The sequence below is a fragment of the Notolabrus celidotus genome, chromosome 12 (assembly GCF_009762535.1).
Source record: "Notolabrus celidotus isolate fNotCel1 chromosome 12, fNotCel1.pri, whole genome shotgun sequence".
Lineage (NCBI taxonomy): Eukaryota > Metazoa > Chordata > Actinopteri > Labriformes > Labridae > Notolabrus > Notolabrus celidotus.
In genome coordinates this window covers 7,278,136-7,298,906 of record NC_048283.1, presented here as the reverse complement: position 1 = coordinate 7,298,906, position 20,771 = coordinate 7,278,136, and the positions used below count along the sequence as shown (strand labels likewise).

Sequence of the window (20,771 nt, the reverse complement as noted above, 5' to 3'; positions counted from 1 at the left end):
CATTTGGTACTGGTACTCCGTTTGGTATCGGACCACTTCCAATGTTTGGTACATATCCTTTCCGTTAAAAACAAATGTGAATTACACTAAGTTTGTGAAAAATTGGGGTCCCTTGATTGAATATATCAAAAGTAAAAAAAACTGCTAAGGCGTTGTTTGGACTGCACTGATGGTGGGCTGTTACGCCTTGGACTGAAATTATGGACCCTGCACCTGGATCTTTAATTTACCCTTGGACTTTTAGACAGTGGAATGTCATCCATTATTTACTTTCTTCATTTTGGTCTGACACTGATTTAATATCTCACCTTACTGTTAAATGGCAGTATGGGCATATATGTATGTATATTTTCTTTGTTCTGTCTGTTTGTTCTTTTGCTTTGTTTTTTGTCTTTTGATAGTTTTCCATTCCAATGATGTGCGTGCCTATTACTTTCCTTCCTTTTTATAATGGTTTGTCTGTCTGTTTTCTTGTCTCGTTACATAAAAAAACCCCTGAAAATAAAGTATTTTAAAAAATAGATAAATAAATAAATAAAAAGAATATTTGTTTCAGGAATGGTAAAAGTGTTCCGTCATTTAAAAAAATGTCTCACCGCTTGTAAATGTGGTTTTTTTTTTCAATTTTGTAAATTTGTTTCCTTAAATGTAAATTTGTTTTGGCCTTGGTAAAAGTGTTGTGCTAGTGTAATTTTGTTTTATAAAATGTAAAAATGTTTTCCAATATGTAAATTTGTCTTCAACTTTGTAAAAAGTGTTTCATCTTATTGTAAATTTGTTTTGTCCTTCAGGGCCAACGTAGTCTCGTGTCTGATAGGAAAATATAGAGCGCCCTCCTGACTGTTCTTATACCCTCTTCCTCTCCCTCTGTTCCCAGCAGTCCTGTGAGACTCCACTTGTTTCCTGCTGCTCTAACCCTCTCCTGGAACTGCTCTCTCTCAGCTGCATACCTGCTACAGTTCAAAATCACATGCTCAACATTCTCACTCACTCCACACCTCTCACACCAGTCATTACTCCTTTTTTCAAATGTATACAAAGTGTCATTTAGTCCTGTGTGCTCCACTCTGAGTCTCATTGTGATAATTTCCTCCCTTCTTTTCCTTTCCTTATAGTTCTTTGTTATTACTGATTTTTGTATTTTATAAAAGCTCCTTCCTTTCTGGTCTTCTTCCCACCCTTTCTGACATATTTCCACTACTTTCTTCTTAATAGTTGCTTTCCCTTCTCCTGTCCCAAGAGGTATTTGGACTGTTATGTTCTTCCCTTGTGCCCCTTTTGCTTATTTGTCTGCATCCTCATTTCCTTTCACCCCTCATGGGCTGGCACCCAACAGAACTGTACATCTTTATTTAGTTATTTAACCAGGTAAGAGAGCCATTGAGATTTAAAACCTCTTCTTAAAGAGTGACCTGGCCAAGACGGCAGCACAAAATAGGTAACAACACACAAGCACACAAAACAACACAAATAGAATACGGTCACAGTTTCACATGGTTACATGATTACTCAGTGCAATCACAAGATCCAATGGAGCTTGTTTCTTTGTCTTTTATGAGTGACTTGAATTCCCCCAGAGTTACAAGATGTGTCATTTTCAAGTCCTTCTGCACATCATTACAAGTAAACGGCGCTAAATATTTAAAAGCCTTTTTGCCCAGTTCAGTTCTGACTCTCGGGACCTGCAACTGTATGATGTCCTGAGAGCGCAGGCCATATCGGCTGAGGTTTCTACACGTGTACACACAAATATGTAGGGAGAAGTCAAAGAATAGATTTATAAATAAAGATCAGCCAGTGAGAGAGTCTATGACCGGACAAAGATGGACAGTGTGCGACAGCGTATAAGGAACAGTGATGTACATGATAGCTGCAACCAGTAATAAAACGCAAAGCACAGTGATACACAGTATCTAATTTCTTTAAAAACTGAGCAGGAGCATTCATAAAAAGCAGGTCTCCATAGTCCAACAAGGGTAAAAAAGTTGTGGTGATCAGATGTTTTCTGACTTTCAGTGAAAAACATGATTTATTTCTAAAAAAGAAGCCCAATTTCAGCTTCAACTTTGAAACAAGTTTATCAATGTTTAGTTTAAAAGACAGGTTCTCATCAAGCAGAATGCCTAAGTATTTATAAGATGTGACCATTTAAATTTCAACACCATGAGCAGTAGACAGCCTGGGAAGGTGAGATGGAAGCTGTTTGTCTTTGATTTGTCTGCATTCAGCACTAACTGGAGCTGAGTCAAGTGGGACTGAACAGTATCAAAGGCTGATTGCAATCAATCAATCAATCAATCTTTATTTGTATAGCGCCAAATCACAACAAACGTTATCTCAGGACGCTTTTACAAACATAGGAGGTCTAGACCACTCTATGTCAAATTATGAACAGAGACCCAACTTCAAGACAGGGTAAGACTCAGTCTGACCCCACCTTAATCCATCATGAGCATTGCACATCGCAGTATTTAGCTAGTTACAGTGGCGAGGAAAAACTTCCTTTTAACAGGCAGAAACCTCAGGCAGAACCAGACTCATGTTAGACAGCCATCATGCCTCGTCTGAGTTGGGTCTGGAAAGAGGGATAGAGGGGAGTAAGAGATAGAGGTGATAGTGATGAGACGAGTAGTAGAAGCTGTTGCCGCTGAAGTCCAGTACGTCCGTATCAGCTGGAGTCGAGAACATTTGCAGCAGGAGGACGTCTACGGCAGCTCAGAGGAATCTACGAGACAATGGAGCTCAGGGACTCCAGAAAGGTCTATGGTTAGTAATTTTAATTGGACAGGCAGAGTTAAAGTAAGCGATGAAGGGGTTGGGGGGAAGGGGGTGAGCTAGGAGCCCAGTGTGTTAGTGCGCCAGTTCCCCCGGTAGTCTAGGCCTATAGCAGCATAACAGAAGCTGATCCAAGCCTGAGCCAGCTTTAATTATAAGCTTAATCAAAAAGGAAAGTTTTAAGCCTGCTCTTAAAAGTGGAGAGGGTGTTTGCCTCCCGGACCTTGACTGGTAGATGATTCCAAAGGAGAGGGGCCTGATAACTGAAGGTTCTACCTCCCATACTACTTTTAGAGATTCTAGGTATAACTAGCAAGCCTGTATGTTGGGAGCGTAGTATTCTAGAGGGGTAATAGGGCACTATGAGCTCTTTAAGACACGAGGGTGCCTGATCTTTGTATTGCAAGAACTCAATGGATTTTAAAACTGAAGAAGATCTACACCACCCTGTGAAGTCTAAGCAAACTGTGTTGTAAATCAATGAGGAAATCTTCACATGTAGTGTTTGATGTGTGAATGCTTTCCAAAACTGCTACTGAATCTGTGGTGTGTACCACTTCCGGTGTCTCTGTGATGTCACATCCGCGCAGCCGCCTGGTAGCTTCTACCAAGTAGCAGAGCGTCTACTAAGAAGTCATTTCCATGTTATTTGATGATAAGAAACAGCTGCATACACTGGATACATTGAAAGGATAGTGTGACTTTTAAGGTAACAATCAAACATCGTACTGTGTTTTTGATTGGAAACATCTCACTGTTTCTCATATGATGAACCTGGGTCACTGTTTTGTTTATCTAGCTGGTGGAAGTTAGCTGCGTTGTCTGTCTAAATCCTGCTAGCGATCTGCTGCCAACTAACGGGAGCTGAGAAACGTTTTCCTGTTAAAACTGTTTGTCCATAAAACCATGTTTGATTTATTCGACTTACATTAAAAAGGTAAATACATACGCTGTTGACTGTCTTAGCTAAATTCAGCCGTCTCGCCATGTTCCATCGTTAACTTTGGGAGCTGTTGCTAGCTTGGTTTAACAATTTGTTAGCATCTAGCTAGCAACTGAACTGATTAACGTTAGCAGATTTGCTTATCCTCTTTCCTTCGAGTTTCACCTTCATTTGGTTTTTAATGGACTTCTCATGACTTTTTCCTAAATGTTATTGATCCTGTCGAAGAGGCAATTGATATTGGCGATGCAATAGCTTGCACAGTTTTCTGATCTAGTCCATAAATCATGCAGTAATAATAATAATGATAATAATAATAATAATAATACATTTATTTTATAGCACCTTTCAAAACACAGTTACAAAGTGCTTCACACCAAGGGTACACATAGACAGTGCGATTAAAATAGCATTAAAAGCAATGAAAAACATTAGGTGTAGGACCTGAGCTGTTAAAAATACAGTGAGGTTGTTTCACTAAAACAGTAAAATTGGATACAGAATAAAACAATAAAAACAAAACAAACATTAAAATTAGCTTCTTTATTCTAAAAATGCTTTTCTATTAAAGTAAGTTTTTAAAAGTGATTTTAAAGCAGGTACTGTTTGAGCCAAACTATGTAGTAATAGCAATCTCTACTGATCCTCAATGTGGAAGTGCAGAGAACTATTCTATTCATGGCATGGCATTTTTGGCAATTATAGAAATGTATATCTTGATGATCTGAGGATGAGTCCAAGTTTTCTTAGAGCAACACCTACACCGATCAGTCATAACATTATGACCACCTGTCTGGTCTCTTATAAAAGCCCGTAAGATTCAAGATTCAAGAAAGCTTTATTGCCAAGTAAGCTCGCACACACAAGGAATTTGATGTGGTGAATGGAACACTGGTACTTAGCAACAAGACAGTAAGGACACAACAAGACAGTAAGGACACAACAAGACAGTAAGGACAATAAATATAGAAACCTAAATACAAAATAATTCTAAATAAAAATAACAATACTATCTGTACAAAGAAAGGTAAATAAGTACTTTTAAAGACATGAAATAAGTTAGATTAGCCTAATCCAGAGTGTACATGTAGTAGATGAATATAATTATAATATAATTTACATTATTGCACATGTATATTGAGGTATTGCACCAGGAATCAAAGTATTGCACATGTATGTGATCTAAGATGCCTCTTGCTTCAAATTGACTTCTACATTTTTATTTATTGTGTGACATGGCCTCAAAGTTGATAATTATAGTTAATATGAAGTCGTAGTGGGTTGTGCTTGTTGTGGTGTGTCAGTGTGTTATGTTGATAGATGTTCTTAATACTTTGCCACACTCCTTTGCCATACAGGAAGGGGCAACATATTATCAATCAATCAATCAAGCTTTGTTTATATAGCACCTTTCATGCAAACCAAATGCTACCCAAAGTGCTTTACAGCAAAAACAAGAAAGAACCAGAAATAAAATAATGGCAAGACATATTTAAAAATGAATTTAAAAATAGAGACTAATGCACACCGGCAACAATAAAATCTGTCATTAAAATAAGTTAAAGCATCAAATCAGCCAGCCTCAAGCAGATCCTTGATGAACTGCAGTTTTTAGCACATCTGCATTGGACTCATATTTTTAGACCGAAGGTTGCCGTTTGATTACAGCCCATTATAGAAATTATCAGGGGTTTGTGTCCCTTCTAAAATAAGTATCAGTTAAGATAAAAATCGCAATTTGTCCAGCTCTATTTATTTTCATCATCGTCATGTCAAGTTAGATCTCACAGTTATGTGTATTGTCCATATGTACCCCCCCCCCCCCCCCATATTTAGAATATTTAGAAACTTAATTTGGCACAACCTATTTTGCTCTGAAAAGCCCACTTGTTTTAACTTTAAAATCTCCTGCTATTTTTTGTTACAATTCAAGGGATTCTCATTGAAATAATTGTACACAGAACTGAATTCTGTCTGATATAAGTGTTTGAACTCTGATATACTGATAATCACCTCAAGAAACCGGTACACGTCCGGCTATAAATACTCACAGACTTTCTCTTCTGAAACAGGAAAATCATGGAGGAACAAACTACCGACATAGAAGTGACCGTCAAAACATTAGACTCCCAAAGCAGAACCTACACAGTTGGTGCTCAGGTAAAAGTCCTCAGTTCCTGAAACAAACTCTGTTTTAAGTTCTTATTTTCAGTAAGCCTGTGGTAGGTCTGACCTCATGTTTTCCAACTTTTTTTGTAGTTGACAGTGAAAGAGTTCAAGGAGCACATCGCTCCTTCAGTTGGAATTCCTGTGGACAAACAGAGGCTGATATACCAGGGCAGAGTGTTACAGGATGAAAGGACTCTGACAGACTACAGTAAGTAATAGAAGGGTCAACTAAACTTGTGCAGAAATGATCTTGCTTCAAGGGATCCGTCATGTGTTTCTCCTCGCTGTTTTATGTTACAAACAATCACAATGGCTAACATTCATCATTATGTTGCCATTGATTATTAACACTTGCTCCATATGTGTTATGTGTGTAAGCAGGGATTTACTCTGAGGGCTTTGTCTGTGATGAGATCATTTCAGAGCCTTCAGCAATGTGGAACACAGTTTCTAAAAAATAAGTTCACACACCAACAAATGTGCACCGATGTTAACCATAGTCCTCTTGTTGTCCCAGATGTAGGTGGCAAGGTGATACACCTCGTGGAAAGGGCGCCTCCTCCACCCTCTCAGCCCGGCTCAGGGTCAGGAGGAACTTCAGCTGACAGCGGGCCTTCCTCTTCCTCCCAGGGAACATCACAAGTGCCTCCACATGATCGCAACGCTAACAGCTACGTAATGCTCGGCACCTTCAACCTGCCCGTCAACATCATGGACCCTCAGCAAATACAGGTAGCTTGACTTTGTTACCTGCTTAGATCAAGTCGTCAGTGATTGATTTGCTTGGGGTGTAGTTTTTGACAAGGAGGAAAAATGGATGGAATAAAAAAGACAACCTCTCTGATGGATTTTTCAAACTGAGTCCAACAGAAACCAAAGTTCTGTTTGTTGCATTTATCTTCCATTATGGTGAATTCATCTTATTTGTTATAAAATCCAAGCTTATACAACACAATTTCAGAAATGTTCCCAGGCATATCTGAGCCCACACATAACCGAGGGAAGCTTGTGTTCCAGCTTCCCATTTCTCATGCAGCTTGGTATGATAAACATGAACCATAAGGAGCCCTCTGTCTAATCATATTGTTTAACTGGTATCATAATGTTAATGCAGAGGAGTTGCATTCTCTCTTGTTCCTTATAAACACTGTATCCAATACTCTATGTGTTGCCCAGGGCCTGCAAGGCTTTTATTTATGATATCCAAAACTTTGTCTCACATCTAAATACTTTCCACGTCTGAGTTCTGATTATTTTCCCCCCTTTCAGATGTCAGTCCAGCAGATGGTGTCAGGAATGGGAGAAAATGCCAGGAATGCCAGAGTCACAACCAGCACTGGGGTACGATGGTTGCAAGCAGTTTGTAGTCCCACATAAGATTTTACTGTCTTTTTCTGATGGTCACTTTTTTTCTGTTTCAGAGCAATGGATCTGTGAATGTGCACATCGATATGGACCAACCAGTGCAGAGCGAGCCGAGGCTGAGGCTGGTGCTGGCTGAGAACCTGCTGAGAGACATCAACGAGGTCATCCACAGGATGGAGGTGAGAGCTCTACTTTTAAGATCACTCCAATAGAAGAGCCAAGAGGTCAACTTTATATTCATCTGCAATTTTTATTTCTTTCAGGGTCGAGCAACTGAATCGTCCTCCACCCAAACAGAGACAGCCTCTGCCGCCGCTGCTGCTGCTGCTGCTGCTGCTGCTGCTGCTGCTGCTGCTGCTGCTGCTGCTGCGCCTCCTCCTCCCTCATCTTCATCCACCAGCTCCACTCCTTCTCCCTCTGCCCAGCCCATGGACACCTCCCCACCCCCAACAACTCCTCCACCTCCCCCCACCTCTTCAGCACAACCTGAGGGACCAACACCCCAACCTGGACCCAAGTGAGACACCCTCTCTCTGCCTCTGACTGCTTTGTATTTAGCCTGCTACTTATTAACTTTTGGGTTCCACAGCAGGATCACATCGACTCATTAGAATGATTTGTTGAAGCAAACGTTGTCTGCATGTTTCTGTCCTCATTTGATGAACAGTTGTAGTGTTTGATCCTAATCCCTTTTACCCTTATTTCTACCCCTAGTCACCCCAGCCCAGCTGAGCTGGCAGAGATGTTGTCTGAGCTGCGCAGGGTGGAGGAGAGACTGCAGCCTTTTATTCAGAGAGCTCACACCATCCTGGAGACAGCCACCACGGCAGAATACAACAATAACACAGTAGGTTTCAAACAGTTCAAAAATGTTTATGAATTAGTTTGTGGTCTTTAGATTTCCAGAAGAAGATAGATCTCGTTATTAGGGATCTCTGAATATCTTTGAATGTCTGAAGTTAAGTCATTATTTTGGGATAAAGAATGACTACATTGTAGTGAGGTACCACCTCTCACTCGATTCATTAAATTCAATGCTTCTGCCAAAGCCATGAAGTCATCTCAAGTTTTTTGCATAAAGTAAGCAAGTATGTAAAGTTAATTTATATAGCACCTCTCTAGAACAGGCGTCACAAAGTGCTTCACAATATGTCCACAGTCCTCAGTTCCAGTGGGAGTAACAACTTCAAAAGCACGGTCACCTTTAGTTTTTAGTTTGGTGCGAGTGACAGCAAACCCTGATCAGAGGACCTCAGAGTCCTGCTAGAGGTATAATGTGATTCACACAGATGTTAGCAGGATAACATACAGGAGCGCTGATATATTGGATTTGAATGCAAATGATCCAAATAGTAAAGCTTTTGTATTAGGAGTCTAACGTAGAACCTGAAGTTTGAAAAAGTTTCCTCTGCTGTTATTTTCCTGCCACAGGAGAGAGAGGATGATCAGCGCAATCTTGTAATGACCTGGGAGTGTCTCCGTCTCCTTGGTAACGCCCTTGTGGCCCTCAGTGACCTGCGACTGAACCTCATGAGCCCGGTGCCCCGCCACCTTCACGTGGTCCGGCCGTTTTCCCACTATGCCACCCCAGTCACTATGCCTGGAGCTGTGCACCACCACATCCCCGTGCAAGTAAGAGGAGACATGACAAAGTGATTAATGTGAAACGTTGATGTCGTCACTCTTAACTGTGCGTTCGTCTTCACCCACAGATGAACTTGGGTGCCACAGTGACTGTTGGGGCTAATGGTGCTGAAGGACAAGCCCCACCCAACCAGTCAGCCAACCAGTCGGAGCAAGCAGGTCAGGGACAGACCCCCCCTTCACAGACTTCCCCCTCCAGTCAGCAGGCTGGACAGGGACAAGCTGGCCCCCGAGTCATCAGGATCAGCCACCAGGCAGTCCCGGTGGTCATGATGCAGATGAACACGGACGGTGTGTTGTCCCCTACCCGCCTCTGCTTGAATGATCCGCTTCAGGCTGTTTGTGTGTTATATAACTGTGCAGCAGTGCTTAGCAGTTAGACTCAAACATGAAAAATAACTGCACCTGTAAGCACTGCTGCTCCAAGCTCCAATGGTTTTCTGAGTGATTTGAAAAGTTGACTTTGAATGTGTCTGATTCAAAAGCATGGTTTAATCCCCCTGGATGCTTGAGAGATGATGTCTGTGTTATTCCAGGTGTTATTCTGTGAGCGTTATATACTGATAATAACTTTAATATTGTGCTTTGTGTGTGTAGGTGCAGCCCCAGGTGCAAACCCTGCTGCAGCTGGGCAGCAAATACCAGGACAACCAGGTAAATACACTTGAGCTCATCTACCATATGGGTAGCTGGTAGGATCACGATAACAGGGTGAACTAGAAAGAGCTACACATCTGCATAGAAAGTGCACTTTGCTGAACGCAATAAAAGTCCCCACGTGGGAACACAATTAAACCCCCTTTCCTTCTGGACACGCACCCCCCGAAAGAGATGTACAGATGTTACGTCCAATTAATACAGGGAGCGTGTGCGCCGCTTTCCATCAGCACCACAGGTTTACTCCGCTTAAGGTTGCGTGCCCTGCTTCACAGAAAGCATGTTTGAAGTGTAGCACAGCTCAGAGCAGCCAGGAGCACCTGGGACCAGTATAGAGAGAACAACATACAAACAACAGGTTGCAAAGCCTTTCTGTTGTTGAATTTCTGCTCATTTGGATATTAATCAATTACTTTTGTGCTTTTATATATATATGAGTATGCTGCATAGCTATATAGTTAATTTTTTTTGCGGGTTTAAATATCATAATTGTGTTCTTCTTTGTTGTCCTGTCACCTTCTGACATGTACAATAATCTTGAAGTCCTGTTGTGGTGGACATGGATCACGGATGTGAGGCTGTTTTGTAGCTGTTAACAATCACATCAGTTCAATGTCTTATTTATTTCCTGAAATGAAAACAATGAACAAATAATCAATTGAATTTCAAAAATAAATCATGGAATCAATTCGTAGACCAAAATGTAGTCTAAACTTTTGACTCATCGAAGTAGTCACCTTTGGCAGATATATCAGCTGAACACACTCGTGGCATTCTTTCCACTATAGAAATCAAATATTCTTCAGAAAGTTCTCCCCAGCTCTGTTGAATTATCTCCCATAAATGTGTGGCACTTGTTGTTACTGATAAGTATAGATTTTTACAATCTTTTAAACGGTCGGGAGTCCGTATATGTATTTGAAATTGAGCATACGTTACATGCCTGACTCCCTGTCCAGGTCTATTTTCTCAGTTCAGCTTTGGCACAGGCTCCTTTGAAGATATACCCGGCGAGTATCTTTAAACGAGGGTACGCTCCAGAGATGGAGCTGAGTCACGTGGGCGGCGCTCCCTGTGTGAACATGAGCACTGACCTGTGTAAATTGGGGCTTACATTTAGGAAAAGCCCAGAAACATAGCAGCATCTTACCAAAGTACAAGACCAGATAACAAGGTTTAAAACTTCACTGTGCTATGTCTGATTGTCTTCCACAAATATAGGGCAGTTATTTCTCTCCCAGTACTCCAGCCTCTTCAGCAAGCTGTCTTTCTCTCTCTTGTGTGCCTTCATTTGATAGATAGGAGGGTGGTTAGAATTGGACACTGGGAGGAGATCGTGGGGAATGTAATGCAGCAAAAGGCCATGGGTTGGAATATAACTCAGACTGTCTGCTACAAGGACTATAGCCTCTGCACATAGGGCAAGGAATTGAAACACTGAGCCAAACCAGTGCCTCATTACAGTTTATTATTATTATTATTATTATTATTATTATTATTATTATTATTATTTTTATTATTATTATTTTTATTATTATTTGATCTTTTATAGTATCCTAGCTCAGATCAGACAGGATGAAGAATCCTTTCATGTTCTGCTTATTATATTCATTATTATCTAACTCCTCCCTCAGGTGCCCTCCCTCCAGACTTCATGCGGAATCTCATGCAGCAGATCAGCCAGTATGCTGCTGCCGTAGCTACTAGCGCCGCCACCGCAGGCCACCCGGTCCCACCGCAACCCACACCACCCGGCTACAGCTCCACTGCAAACTCTTCTACCACAACCACAGGCCCCAACACACCCACCACCACCCCTACTGCTCCCCCACCTCCTCCTCATGCAGGTCCCCAGCCCCAGGCTAGGGTTGTGTTCACCCGGCCACCCTTCGCACCCAACATGGCCCCTCCTGCCTTTGGCCCCCGGGGGACCACCATCAATGTGAGGGCTGCTATGCCAGGCCAGCAGCCAGGACAGGTGGGGATACTGTTCTCTGGTTTGTTTGTTGTGTTTGAAGATGAATGTCAACATAACATTTGAGAATAACTGAACAATCTCGCTCCAAAGGCTTTCAACCCTGCTGCTCTCAACCAGATGATTAGTGGATTGGTTGGACAGCTTCTACTGCCAGGACAAATGGGTACGCTTTCCCAACTTGTTCAAAATATTTATATTTTATCAGCAGCATGTTTCTGTTGGTTTGAAAGCACAAAGTTTAAATTGATTGATCATAGCTTGCAATCAGTAAGAGATCATTTCTTCTGTTTTTTCCAGCAGGTCAAACAGTCACTTCCTCCTCATCCACATCCACTTCTTCTTCATCCTCCTTCTCCTCATCTTCCCAAAACCCCACCTCTTCCTCTTCCTCCTCCTCCTTTTCTTTCTCCACCTCGGGTCCAACACCTCCCCCCAACGCAAACACTACCGGTCAGCCAGAGGCCAACCCTGCTGGGCCCCAGGAGATGCCTCCAGATCTGGGCCAGCTCCTGGGTACTCTTCTGGGTGTAGCTGGTGGGGCCGCTATGGGACCTGGGGGGGGCCCTTCAATTACTGTGACCACATCTGGGGTCCCAGCCTTCATCCAGGGAGTGAGTGAATTCATGCAGGTCAGTGTTTCAGCGTTGGACTTGAATGCAGTTATTAGACTCTAAGTTATCTGCACACAGATATTTGAAAAAGAAGTTCAAGTCTTAGTTTGGTCATTTTTGTCTTAAAGATTTAGGATCTTTTGAAAATCATGTCTCCGTCTTCACGTGACATTCAAAGGCTTTTCTTTTTTTCTGCCTAGCAGATATTTCCAAGTTAATATTTCTAATAAAACACAGTTTGAGTGCATACTGACAAAGCACTTTATAATGTAAAAAGAATCGCAGGGGTTTGCAGATTGATAAACATAAATCATTATTTATTTAAAGGAAAGTTTCTAATCAAGATTTAAAAGATCTGCCAATTTTGGAGTGTTTTATTAGGTCTCATAAAACCACCTTCCTGAATGTGCTGATTGAGAGATTTTGTGAGTTTTGTAGAATAAAATGCTTATTACATGGTGATATATGGTACTAAAATTAGTACTGATGAAGCGTAGAAACCTGTTATCCATATGGTGCATTCTATTTCAAGTAGAGCAAAATTAATGTATAAGTTAAAAAATTCCCCCTCAATGTTTTTATTTCTAGGCTTCCCAGCCCATCTTCGCCGCCCCTCCACCTCCACCTCCTACAGGCACCACTCCTGCTCCTGGTGCAGGCTCCAATCCCACTCCCAACCCTCCCGGGGCGGCTGAAGCCCTCAACCCGGAGCTGTTCACGGGCATCGTCCGTGGCGTCCTGAGCACCATGATGGGCTCCCTTGGACAGGCCCAGAACGACACTGAGAGCATTGCACAGTTCATGCAGAGGCTGTCCCAGGCTACCAACATCTTCATCAGCCCTGAGGATCCTACTGGTAAACAACAACAAAGAGGAACATTATAATGTCGACACATCAGCAGAGATGCTAATTCTGTTTTGAACCCTCGTAGTTGTTACTATCAGATGTCATCTTCCCTGTTTTTATGATGGTTGTTGCTTTCAGGGTTTTTTGGAGAGCTCCTGATGCTGGTGTGTCAGACCTTCACCATGTCAGACTTGGTGATGCTGCTTCATGGTCAGCACCAGCCACTCGGCCGTATCCAGCCCCAACTTTCCCAGTTCTTCACCCAGAACTACCTCAACGGCAGAGAGCCTACCGATGAAAACATTGCTGTAAGAAGCCCTCATTATTAGGAGATCTATTCATCCTTTAAAATGTCTTCATCTGATTCAGATGGATTAATCATCTGAAAACACTTACACAGTTATTATTATCCCACATTTTACAGTTTATCTTTGATCATTAGTAGCTAGTCTTCATCTGTTCCTGCTTCATATAATGTTGTTCTTTTATTTACCTCACATCCTTTGTTCCCGTCCCACAGGCAGCAGCTGGCAGTCTCGTCAATGAGCTGGAGGAGTACATCACAGAGAGCTTTGTAAGTAATTGATGTCAATAATCTCAGCCTTCGATTCAGTCACAGTCTCTAATTAGATGACACTAAACATTATATTATATATTAAATTTACGGGATATTATGGTAAAATATGGACTATAAGGGTATACAATAAGAAGTCTGTTTTCGGGCTCCCAGAGGGAAAAGAGTTAAAACTGTTCTCCTGCATGAAGACTTTCACTCCATTCAGCAAAGTAAGCAGGTTCTCTGCAGATGTGTTGCTCTGTCTAATGCCATCTGTTATCACGAGCAGCCAGCCAACAGTAGTTCAGCTCAGCCTACGATGCTGTTGATAGTTGTGAGATGCGAACAGACCCTCTGAGACTACCCCAACCCTCCCCAAAACCAGCACTCCACTGCTTGAATTACCTGCTAGTTTACCACTCTTTTCTGTACATGCATGATCATGAAGGACAGCATTAAAGAGTGGCAGCACTGGGGTGCCGTTGGCTTAACGGTTTAAGGGCACACCACCATATACGGAGGCTATAGTCTGTCCCTCCCACGGTGCAAAGAAATGCTTGTTGGGTTAATTAGTGACTCTAAATTGCCTGTAGGTGTGAGTGTATGCTTGAATGGTTGTTTGTCTCCACATGTTAGCTCTGTGATAGGCTGGCGATCTGTCCAGTGACAGCTGGGGTAGGCTCCAGCCCCTCACCCTGACCCTGAACGGGATAAGATAACAGAAGGATGGTAGTTTGTGCTCAGATAACCTCAGGAGGTTGTAATTTACTTGCTATTGTTATTGCTACTATTTCTGTCAGCATAATGGAGACTGAATCCAGTCTGTTGGGTAAAACATTTTGATATTTGTTTCTAATTAAAAAATGTATAAAGAAAGTAGAGCAGCAACATTGTAACATTAAAGAGTGCAATCATGTATTTTTAAATATCCAGTTTGGTTTATCTGTGAACTTTTGGAATTGCAAGCCTTGTTGATTTCATAGTTTTTAAATGTATTGACGGCTCTTCTTTTCTTTCCAAATCACACAGAGGGAGTCTTCAGTCACCGTGTTGGAGGGCGTTGATGCCACCCAGACCAACATGTCCTTCTTCAGACAGCAGCTGATGCACATTGCAACTCATATTCTGCGATGTAACGGTAAATAAAAACATGATGCATCATACGTCAGTTTGTGCTGCTGATCAGGTTTCGTGTTCTGACTCCACTTAAAGCTGGGGTTGGCAGTCTCTGAAAACTAGCATGAATTTGAATGTAGCATTTCCTCAGGACTCCGTCTAACCCCTCCCCTCCTCCCTCAGAGCTCCTCCAAAACGACGCCCCCCCCCGCTCACATGCACGAGCGCCGCTGACTTGCAACCATATGATGGTGACTGATTCAAAACCAGTCCTCACCAAAACATTATCATAGTGAAAGTTAAAAACACAAATAAATATGGCTGCTGTTAGTACTCACAACTATCATTCTAGCATTATCCAGTTGTACTGGTGACACGATATCAGGAGAAAAGTTATAATACATATAATACTGTAACAACTCTACTGTTTGTTAAACGTGTTCAGTGTAGATGCTCTTAATTCCTACAGTGTTGACGGTTAGTGAAGGCATCAGGAGAGGTGTAGAGTGTGTGAGCAGGAGAGATGAGAGACGAGAGGAAAAGTTCTTCATTCATTCAAACATTGATTGTTGCTTTGTTGGTTGTCGTGATCACGGCCGACAGTGACCGGTTATTAAAGCTCAACGTGTTCACGAATCGGCTCGTCATCACTACAGCGTCTGGACGGACGCTACAGTACATGTACATTTCTATAGGACTTAGTAAATGTCATTCATTCTTCTGCTTGTCAGAGCCCCGTGGTGAGAGCTTTTTAGACTCTGATCCGGACTACAGTCCTGAGCAAAGCACCTCATCGGGTCAGAGGGGACAGGCCCAAGTTTGAGCGAGAGGGGCAGTCAGTAGAGTCAGGGGATGCAGCGGCAGGAGACGGGTACTCGGAGGAGTGCACGCCGGGGAAATGTACGCGCAGGAGGCGGGCAGAACGGCAGGACGGGATTTGAATGGTTTAAAATTTTGGCACCCAAAAAACGGTGATTGGTTGGTGTTTTCCCAGGTTTACTCCGGCTGTAGATAGCAGCTTTTCTTCCTTCTTTTTTAAGAACACATCATGTATTGATTGCCATCAGGACATAAAGATCATTTTAACCAGTATAAAAAAAGTGTATCTAAATCTGATTACCAACCCCAGCTTTAAGCCTCTGTTTTTAAACAAGTATTTTCATTACATATCAGGAATACTGCCATGAGGTGATGTGTAAAACAAGATCATATGTGTCCTTGTGTCTGCAGGATGACGGTATCATAATTTTCATGACTAATAATGAACTTTCTCTCCCAGATGAGTCATTTGGGCCACAGCTGCTTCAGGTGTGTAACCAAGCACTGTTTGAATGTCTCGCCCTCAACCTGCACTGCTTGAGGGGAGACCAGAGAGCCCTCACTGCAGTCATCAACCACAGAATAGTAAGTAAACATACTGTTTTCTGTTCCTACTGCACACAGGATAAGATCCATTCAGTGAAGGGAAGATGTTAGTTCCATTTGCACGATAATTAAAGGGTGTCGAGTTTGGAGCTTTGTGCAAATCCAGAGGGAGTGTGTGTGTGGAAGGAAATGCAAAACAACACGAACAAGAAAGACAAATGAGCAGCTGGAGGAAGTTTGAAAAGGCTGTGGCAGAGTATTATTTCCCCTGAACAGCTGACAAACATTTTAAACCCCATCATCAGACTCTCACACAAGATGTTACGTGTTAACTGAACAAATATAACTTAACCGACACTTCAGTTATGTGAACTGACTTTAAATACACAAATATAATGAACTGAATAGCTACATTAGAGCAGAAAGATGACTCACAATCCGTCACAATTTAGTGAAGGAGTAAACAACTACAAGTTCCACAACCCAGAGAGAGAAGAAATGAGCAGAGGTGAAGTATCTGTTGAACCTTTAATTTCTCCTTTCTTTCCAGCGGAGGATGTCGAGTGACATCAGCCCCAGCCTGGTCAACTGGATGACCAGCATGATGACGATGAGGCTGCAGGTCATTCTGGAGCATATCCCTGTCACCCAGGAGCAGATCCAGAACTACATAGTTTACACACAGGTAACGAAGCAGCTGCACGCCTGTCTTAGACACTTTATGAAGCTTGAGGAAGATGATTCAGGAAAACAACTGCAAGCCAAACTCCGCTGATGTGACACTCTGGCATTTTTAATCACGTTCCCCTTCTGAGTTTTTGTTTCTGTGACTCTAGAGATCACTATTTTAAATTTCACATTGCAGAGCAGAGTGCACATGTAACAAGTTGTATTCAGAGAAAGGAGCTTCTGTTCACTGATGGCTGTTACATATCCTGTTACTTCAGGCAGCACGACTGATAAATATTAAATGACATTCTTTCGCAGAGAGATCAGTCTTCCACAGCTGGCACACAAGAGCCTGAACGAGCACAAAGTGCTGTGGTAAGCATGAGGTTTCTTAAATGTCCTTTTTTCTGAGTCAAACATTTTCAGATCTGCTTGACGTTTTGGTTTCTTCATTTCCTCTCTTCCTCTCCTCTTCCAAAGATTGGGGATACCCACTCACCCGCTGCAGCCACCACAGCCGAGGAGGCCATGTCTGTGTCACACGACACGAGGGCATCGTCACGGGAGACCCGGGTGTTGCCTGGGGACCTGGGCGCCTCCGGAGGAGCCGCACCGTTAGGTGGCGACATGGCCGCAGCGGGAGCTGAGGGAGGAAGTGAGGAGTCTGCTCGAGAGTCAGAGGCCTGGGCTGCTGCTGTTCCACCTGTGAGGGCTGACAGTGTTTACTCTTTAACATCTCTTCTTTAGTTTGTCCAGAGATCGGTGTGCTCTGTTCTAGTCCAGTCCTGCTTCACATTTACTCTGTCCTCAGAGGAAACTGTTCCCTCTGCAGTCTGTGGGTTATCATCTCTAGAAAGACTAAACTCACGAGGACTTGAAGGGACTATTAAAACTTAGTTTGTTTTGGTACTGCAGTTGTGTCAATGTTGGTCTGAACCTGTAGCTCTTTCTTCCAGTCATCATTTCAGTGTCACATATGGAAACAAGTTCTTCTTATGTTTGTCAAACACAGAGTTGCAATAGGCCAAACCTACAATCAGACTTTTGAAGCCTTACATTCGATGTAATGTGCAACTAGATGACACTACAACTCTATCACTCATAAACCTCATGACCTCACTCCCATGATTATTTACTCTGTATGTGTGTCTGTGTGTGTTTGTAGGAGTGGGTGCCCATCATCAGGTGTGACATGATGACCCAGAGGAAGATGAAGGCTCAGCCTCCGCTCTCTGACGCCTATCTGCACGGCATGCCGGCCAAACGCAGGAAGGTAATCAGATCAGAGCTTTACTTAACTCGCAGTATATGAATCTTTGCTGTCCTTCAAAGTCCTTCAAAGTGAGTTTGAATGTGTTAACAGACGGGACCGGGTGGTGGAAGCCTCCTGTCACTTTCCGACGCTGTGAGTCAGGCAGCCAGAACAGCCGGAGTGAAGCCCATCACATCAACCGAGGAGCTACAAGATGAGCTGGAGACGCAGGAGCTGAAGGAAGCTTATGCAGAGCAGGTGAGCGAGGACACACTGCGCACCATTTGAGCTAAACTGATCACAGTGTGCGCCTCTTGTTTGGAGGTTGGGCCAGGAGTTATATCATGATTACTACACAGCTGTCAGGAAGAGTGGAAGCCTTTGAGCACAGAAAAAAACAGCGAGGATGCCACTGTAACTTGTTTCCCTCTTTACTGAAAACATTTTAAAGCTCTTCTCAAAGTAACTTGTCCTTTTTTTAAATGTATATTTTTTGGCATTTTTGCTTATATTTGATGAACAGAGAGACAGGAAATGTGGGGAGCAAAGAGAGGGGGAAGACATGCAGCAAAGGGTCAAGGCCGGGAGTTGAACGAGACCACTGCGATGAGGACTATAGCCTCTGTACATGGGGCGCGCTTAAACCCACTAGGCCAGTGGCTCCCAAGAATATACATTTAACCCTCCTGTTGTGTTTGTTTCCCTGGAACAGCAATAATGTTCCTGGGTCAATTTGACCCGGGGCATATTCAATTATCCAAAAGTGTGAGAACCCCAAAAATCCCAAGAAAAATATTTTTTAAACAAGTTTTTAACTCCATTACTAACCATTTAAATCAAGATTTAGTCCATTGGTGTTTTTTGATTCTCACAGATCATGGTTCAATGAGGATAACTCACTCGATTTTCATTAAAATTCATGTTAAAACTATTTTAATGTACGTTGGAAAGCCCTAAATATAAATACAATAGTTTTACATGACAGAGTTTATTTTGTTTTAAATTGTGATTTTTTATTTTTTTTTAAAGAAGTGATGTTGAGAAATTAACACGACACCTCTTCTGTCACATGCTGCCCAGATTTTGATGCATTTAGCTGGTTTGGAAGGCATATAGTGCCTAGACTTTAAAAAGGGTCAGTGTGACCCACAACATAACAGGAGGGTTAAGACAATCGGGAACATAAAAAGATAGCCCAAACTGCCAACCTAACTTTTGGAGAAAGCACAGAAAAGTTCTCCAAGTATGTGTAAATATCACACATGCACCTAAATACATAATAGAAAAAACACATTGCAGCCAAAGTATCAAAGGAAGAACAGAGGAACAGCTCCAGATTGTTCTTCTTGTACATGGAGTCCTTTTATTAAAAATGTCACCCTTTCACTTCATTTTGTATCACTATATTTCACATGAACACAGCAAAATGGTACTATTTGTCCAGGTATTTTTTTTTTAGCTCCGCTGTCTTCAAACATATATGCTGTTTGTTTTTTTCTGTCCTTACACGCCCGTGATGTTTAACCTGACAAGCCTCGGGTTCCATGGGTAATGATGTTCGTTGAAATCGTTGTTCTTACCTTATTTTAACAAATGAAATGTCAAACAGACTCTTTTTTTTCTAGGCGGTATTTAAGACAGTCACATCTCAAAAATGTAATAGTGTTAGATTGAATCTTCATTCACATGACTGCTTCTCTAACCACCAGGTAACATCCCTCCAGCATGACACCACTAACCATGGTAATCATTGTTTTCTCTTTCCTCTCAGGTGAAGTCCGACATCAAGAAGCGAGTGAGGGACGACCAGGATTTCAAATCCCAGCAGTTCCCCAACTCTCACAGAGCTTTCTCATCAGACTCATAATCATCAGAATCAGAACCTCTGTCATCATTTCTTCTTTTATTCTTAATTTGACTACCACTCAGCGCAGCTTCACCCCCTAATCTGTCGGTTTGCCTCTTTAGCAGCTCTCTTGAATTATTGCCTCATGCTAATGTGAGTTCTCCCCCAGTGCCTATTTATTTTTCTGTTGATTTTTGTCCAACCTTTGCTGAGACAATTTAGTTTGCTAAAAGGCAAAATAGCACCAGAATTAAGTTTGACTAAAGCAGGTCACTTCTGTCTGTATGTCTGCTCTTTTTTGCCCTCTTATCCTCTTGTGGTTTTGTTAATATGGAGCCTGAATCATTTTAATTTAGTCAACTTCTCTGCCTTCCTCTTAGTACTCTGAAACACAAGAGTATACTTTCATGCGATGAACATGCTGTTTGGTACATGAATGTACAGTAAGCTTAATAAAATCTTGATACAATACACTGTGTTCTCTTTTTGAGTCTGGGTGTTGTTGGACACGCTATTACACAGTTTGTCCACAAGAGGGCAGTGACTGACTTTTCTACTGTTCATCCATCCATCCATCCAATCCATCCATCCATCCATCCATCCATCCATCCATCCATCCATCCATCCATCCATCCATCCATCCATCCATCCATCCATCCATCCATCCATCCATCCATCCATTACCTTGACCGCTTATCCCAGCGGCAGGATACACCCTGGACCAGCCAATCACAGGGCAAACATGGAAAGACAGACAACCATTCATGCACACACACACACACACACACACACACACACACACACACACACACACACACACACACACACACACACACACACACACACACACACACACACACACCTACAGGCAATTTAGAGTGGCCTATTAACCTGTTGAGCATGTTTTTGGACTGAGTGGCAGCCTGAGTGCCCAGAGAGAACCCTGGTATGCACAGGGTGAACATGCAAACTCCACAC

General features: G+C 42.4%; 1 protein-coding gene across 6 annotated transcripts; it reads left to right on the top strand.

Annotated features, from left to right (window-relative positions):
- Window positions 1-2,368: 2,368 nt before the first annotated feature.
- bag6 (BCL2 associated athanogene 6) lies at window positions 2,369-20,264 on the top strand. Of its 6 annotated transcripts, none has more exons than XM_034698388.1 (25): window positions 2,369-2,415; window positions 5,791-5,878; window positions 5,978-6,095; window positions 6,405-6,619; window positions 7,157-7,228; window positions 7,309-7,431; window positions 7,516-7,769; window positions 7,967-8,099; window positions 8,684-8,884; window positions 8,965-9,187; window positions 9,494-9,550; window positions 11,188-11,531; window positions 11,622-11,694; window positions 11,832-12,160; window positions 12,731-12,998; window positions 13,128-13,297; window positions 13,510-13,563; window positions 14,575-14,683; window positions 15,941-16,065; window positions 16,577-16,711; window positions 17,014-17,070; window positions 17,176-17,400; window positions 17,861-17,968; window positions 18,059-18,205; window positions 19,719-20,264. In XM_034698388.1, exons 1-25 carry the CDS (start codon window positions 2,378-2,380, stop codon window positions 19,812-19,814), a joined length of 3,762 nt encoding a protein of 1,253 aa, XP_034554279.1. In that variant the 5' UTR covers window positions 2,369-2,377; the 3' UTR covers window positions 19,815-20,264. The 6 variants fall into 6 exon arrangements, with proteins under 6 accessions (XP_034554279.1, XP_034554278.1, XP_034554281.1 ...); XM_034698387.1 differs by having other exon boundaries at window positions 11,829-12,160; XM_034698390.1 differs by having other exon boundaries at window positions 8,965-9,055; window positions 11,829-12,160; window positions 19,719-20,260.
- Window positions 20,265-20,771: the final 507 nt, after the last annotated feature.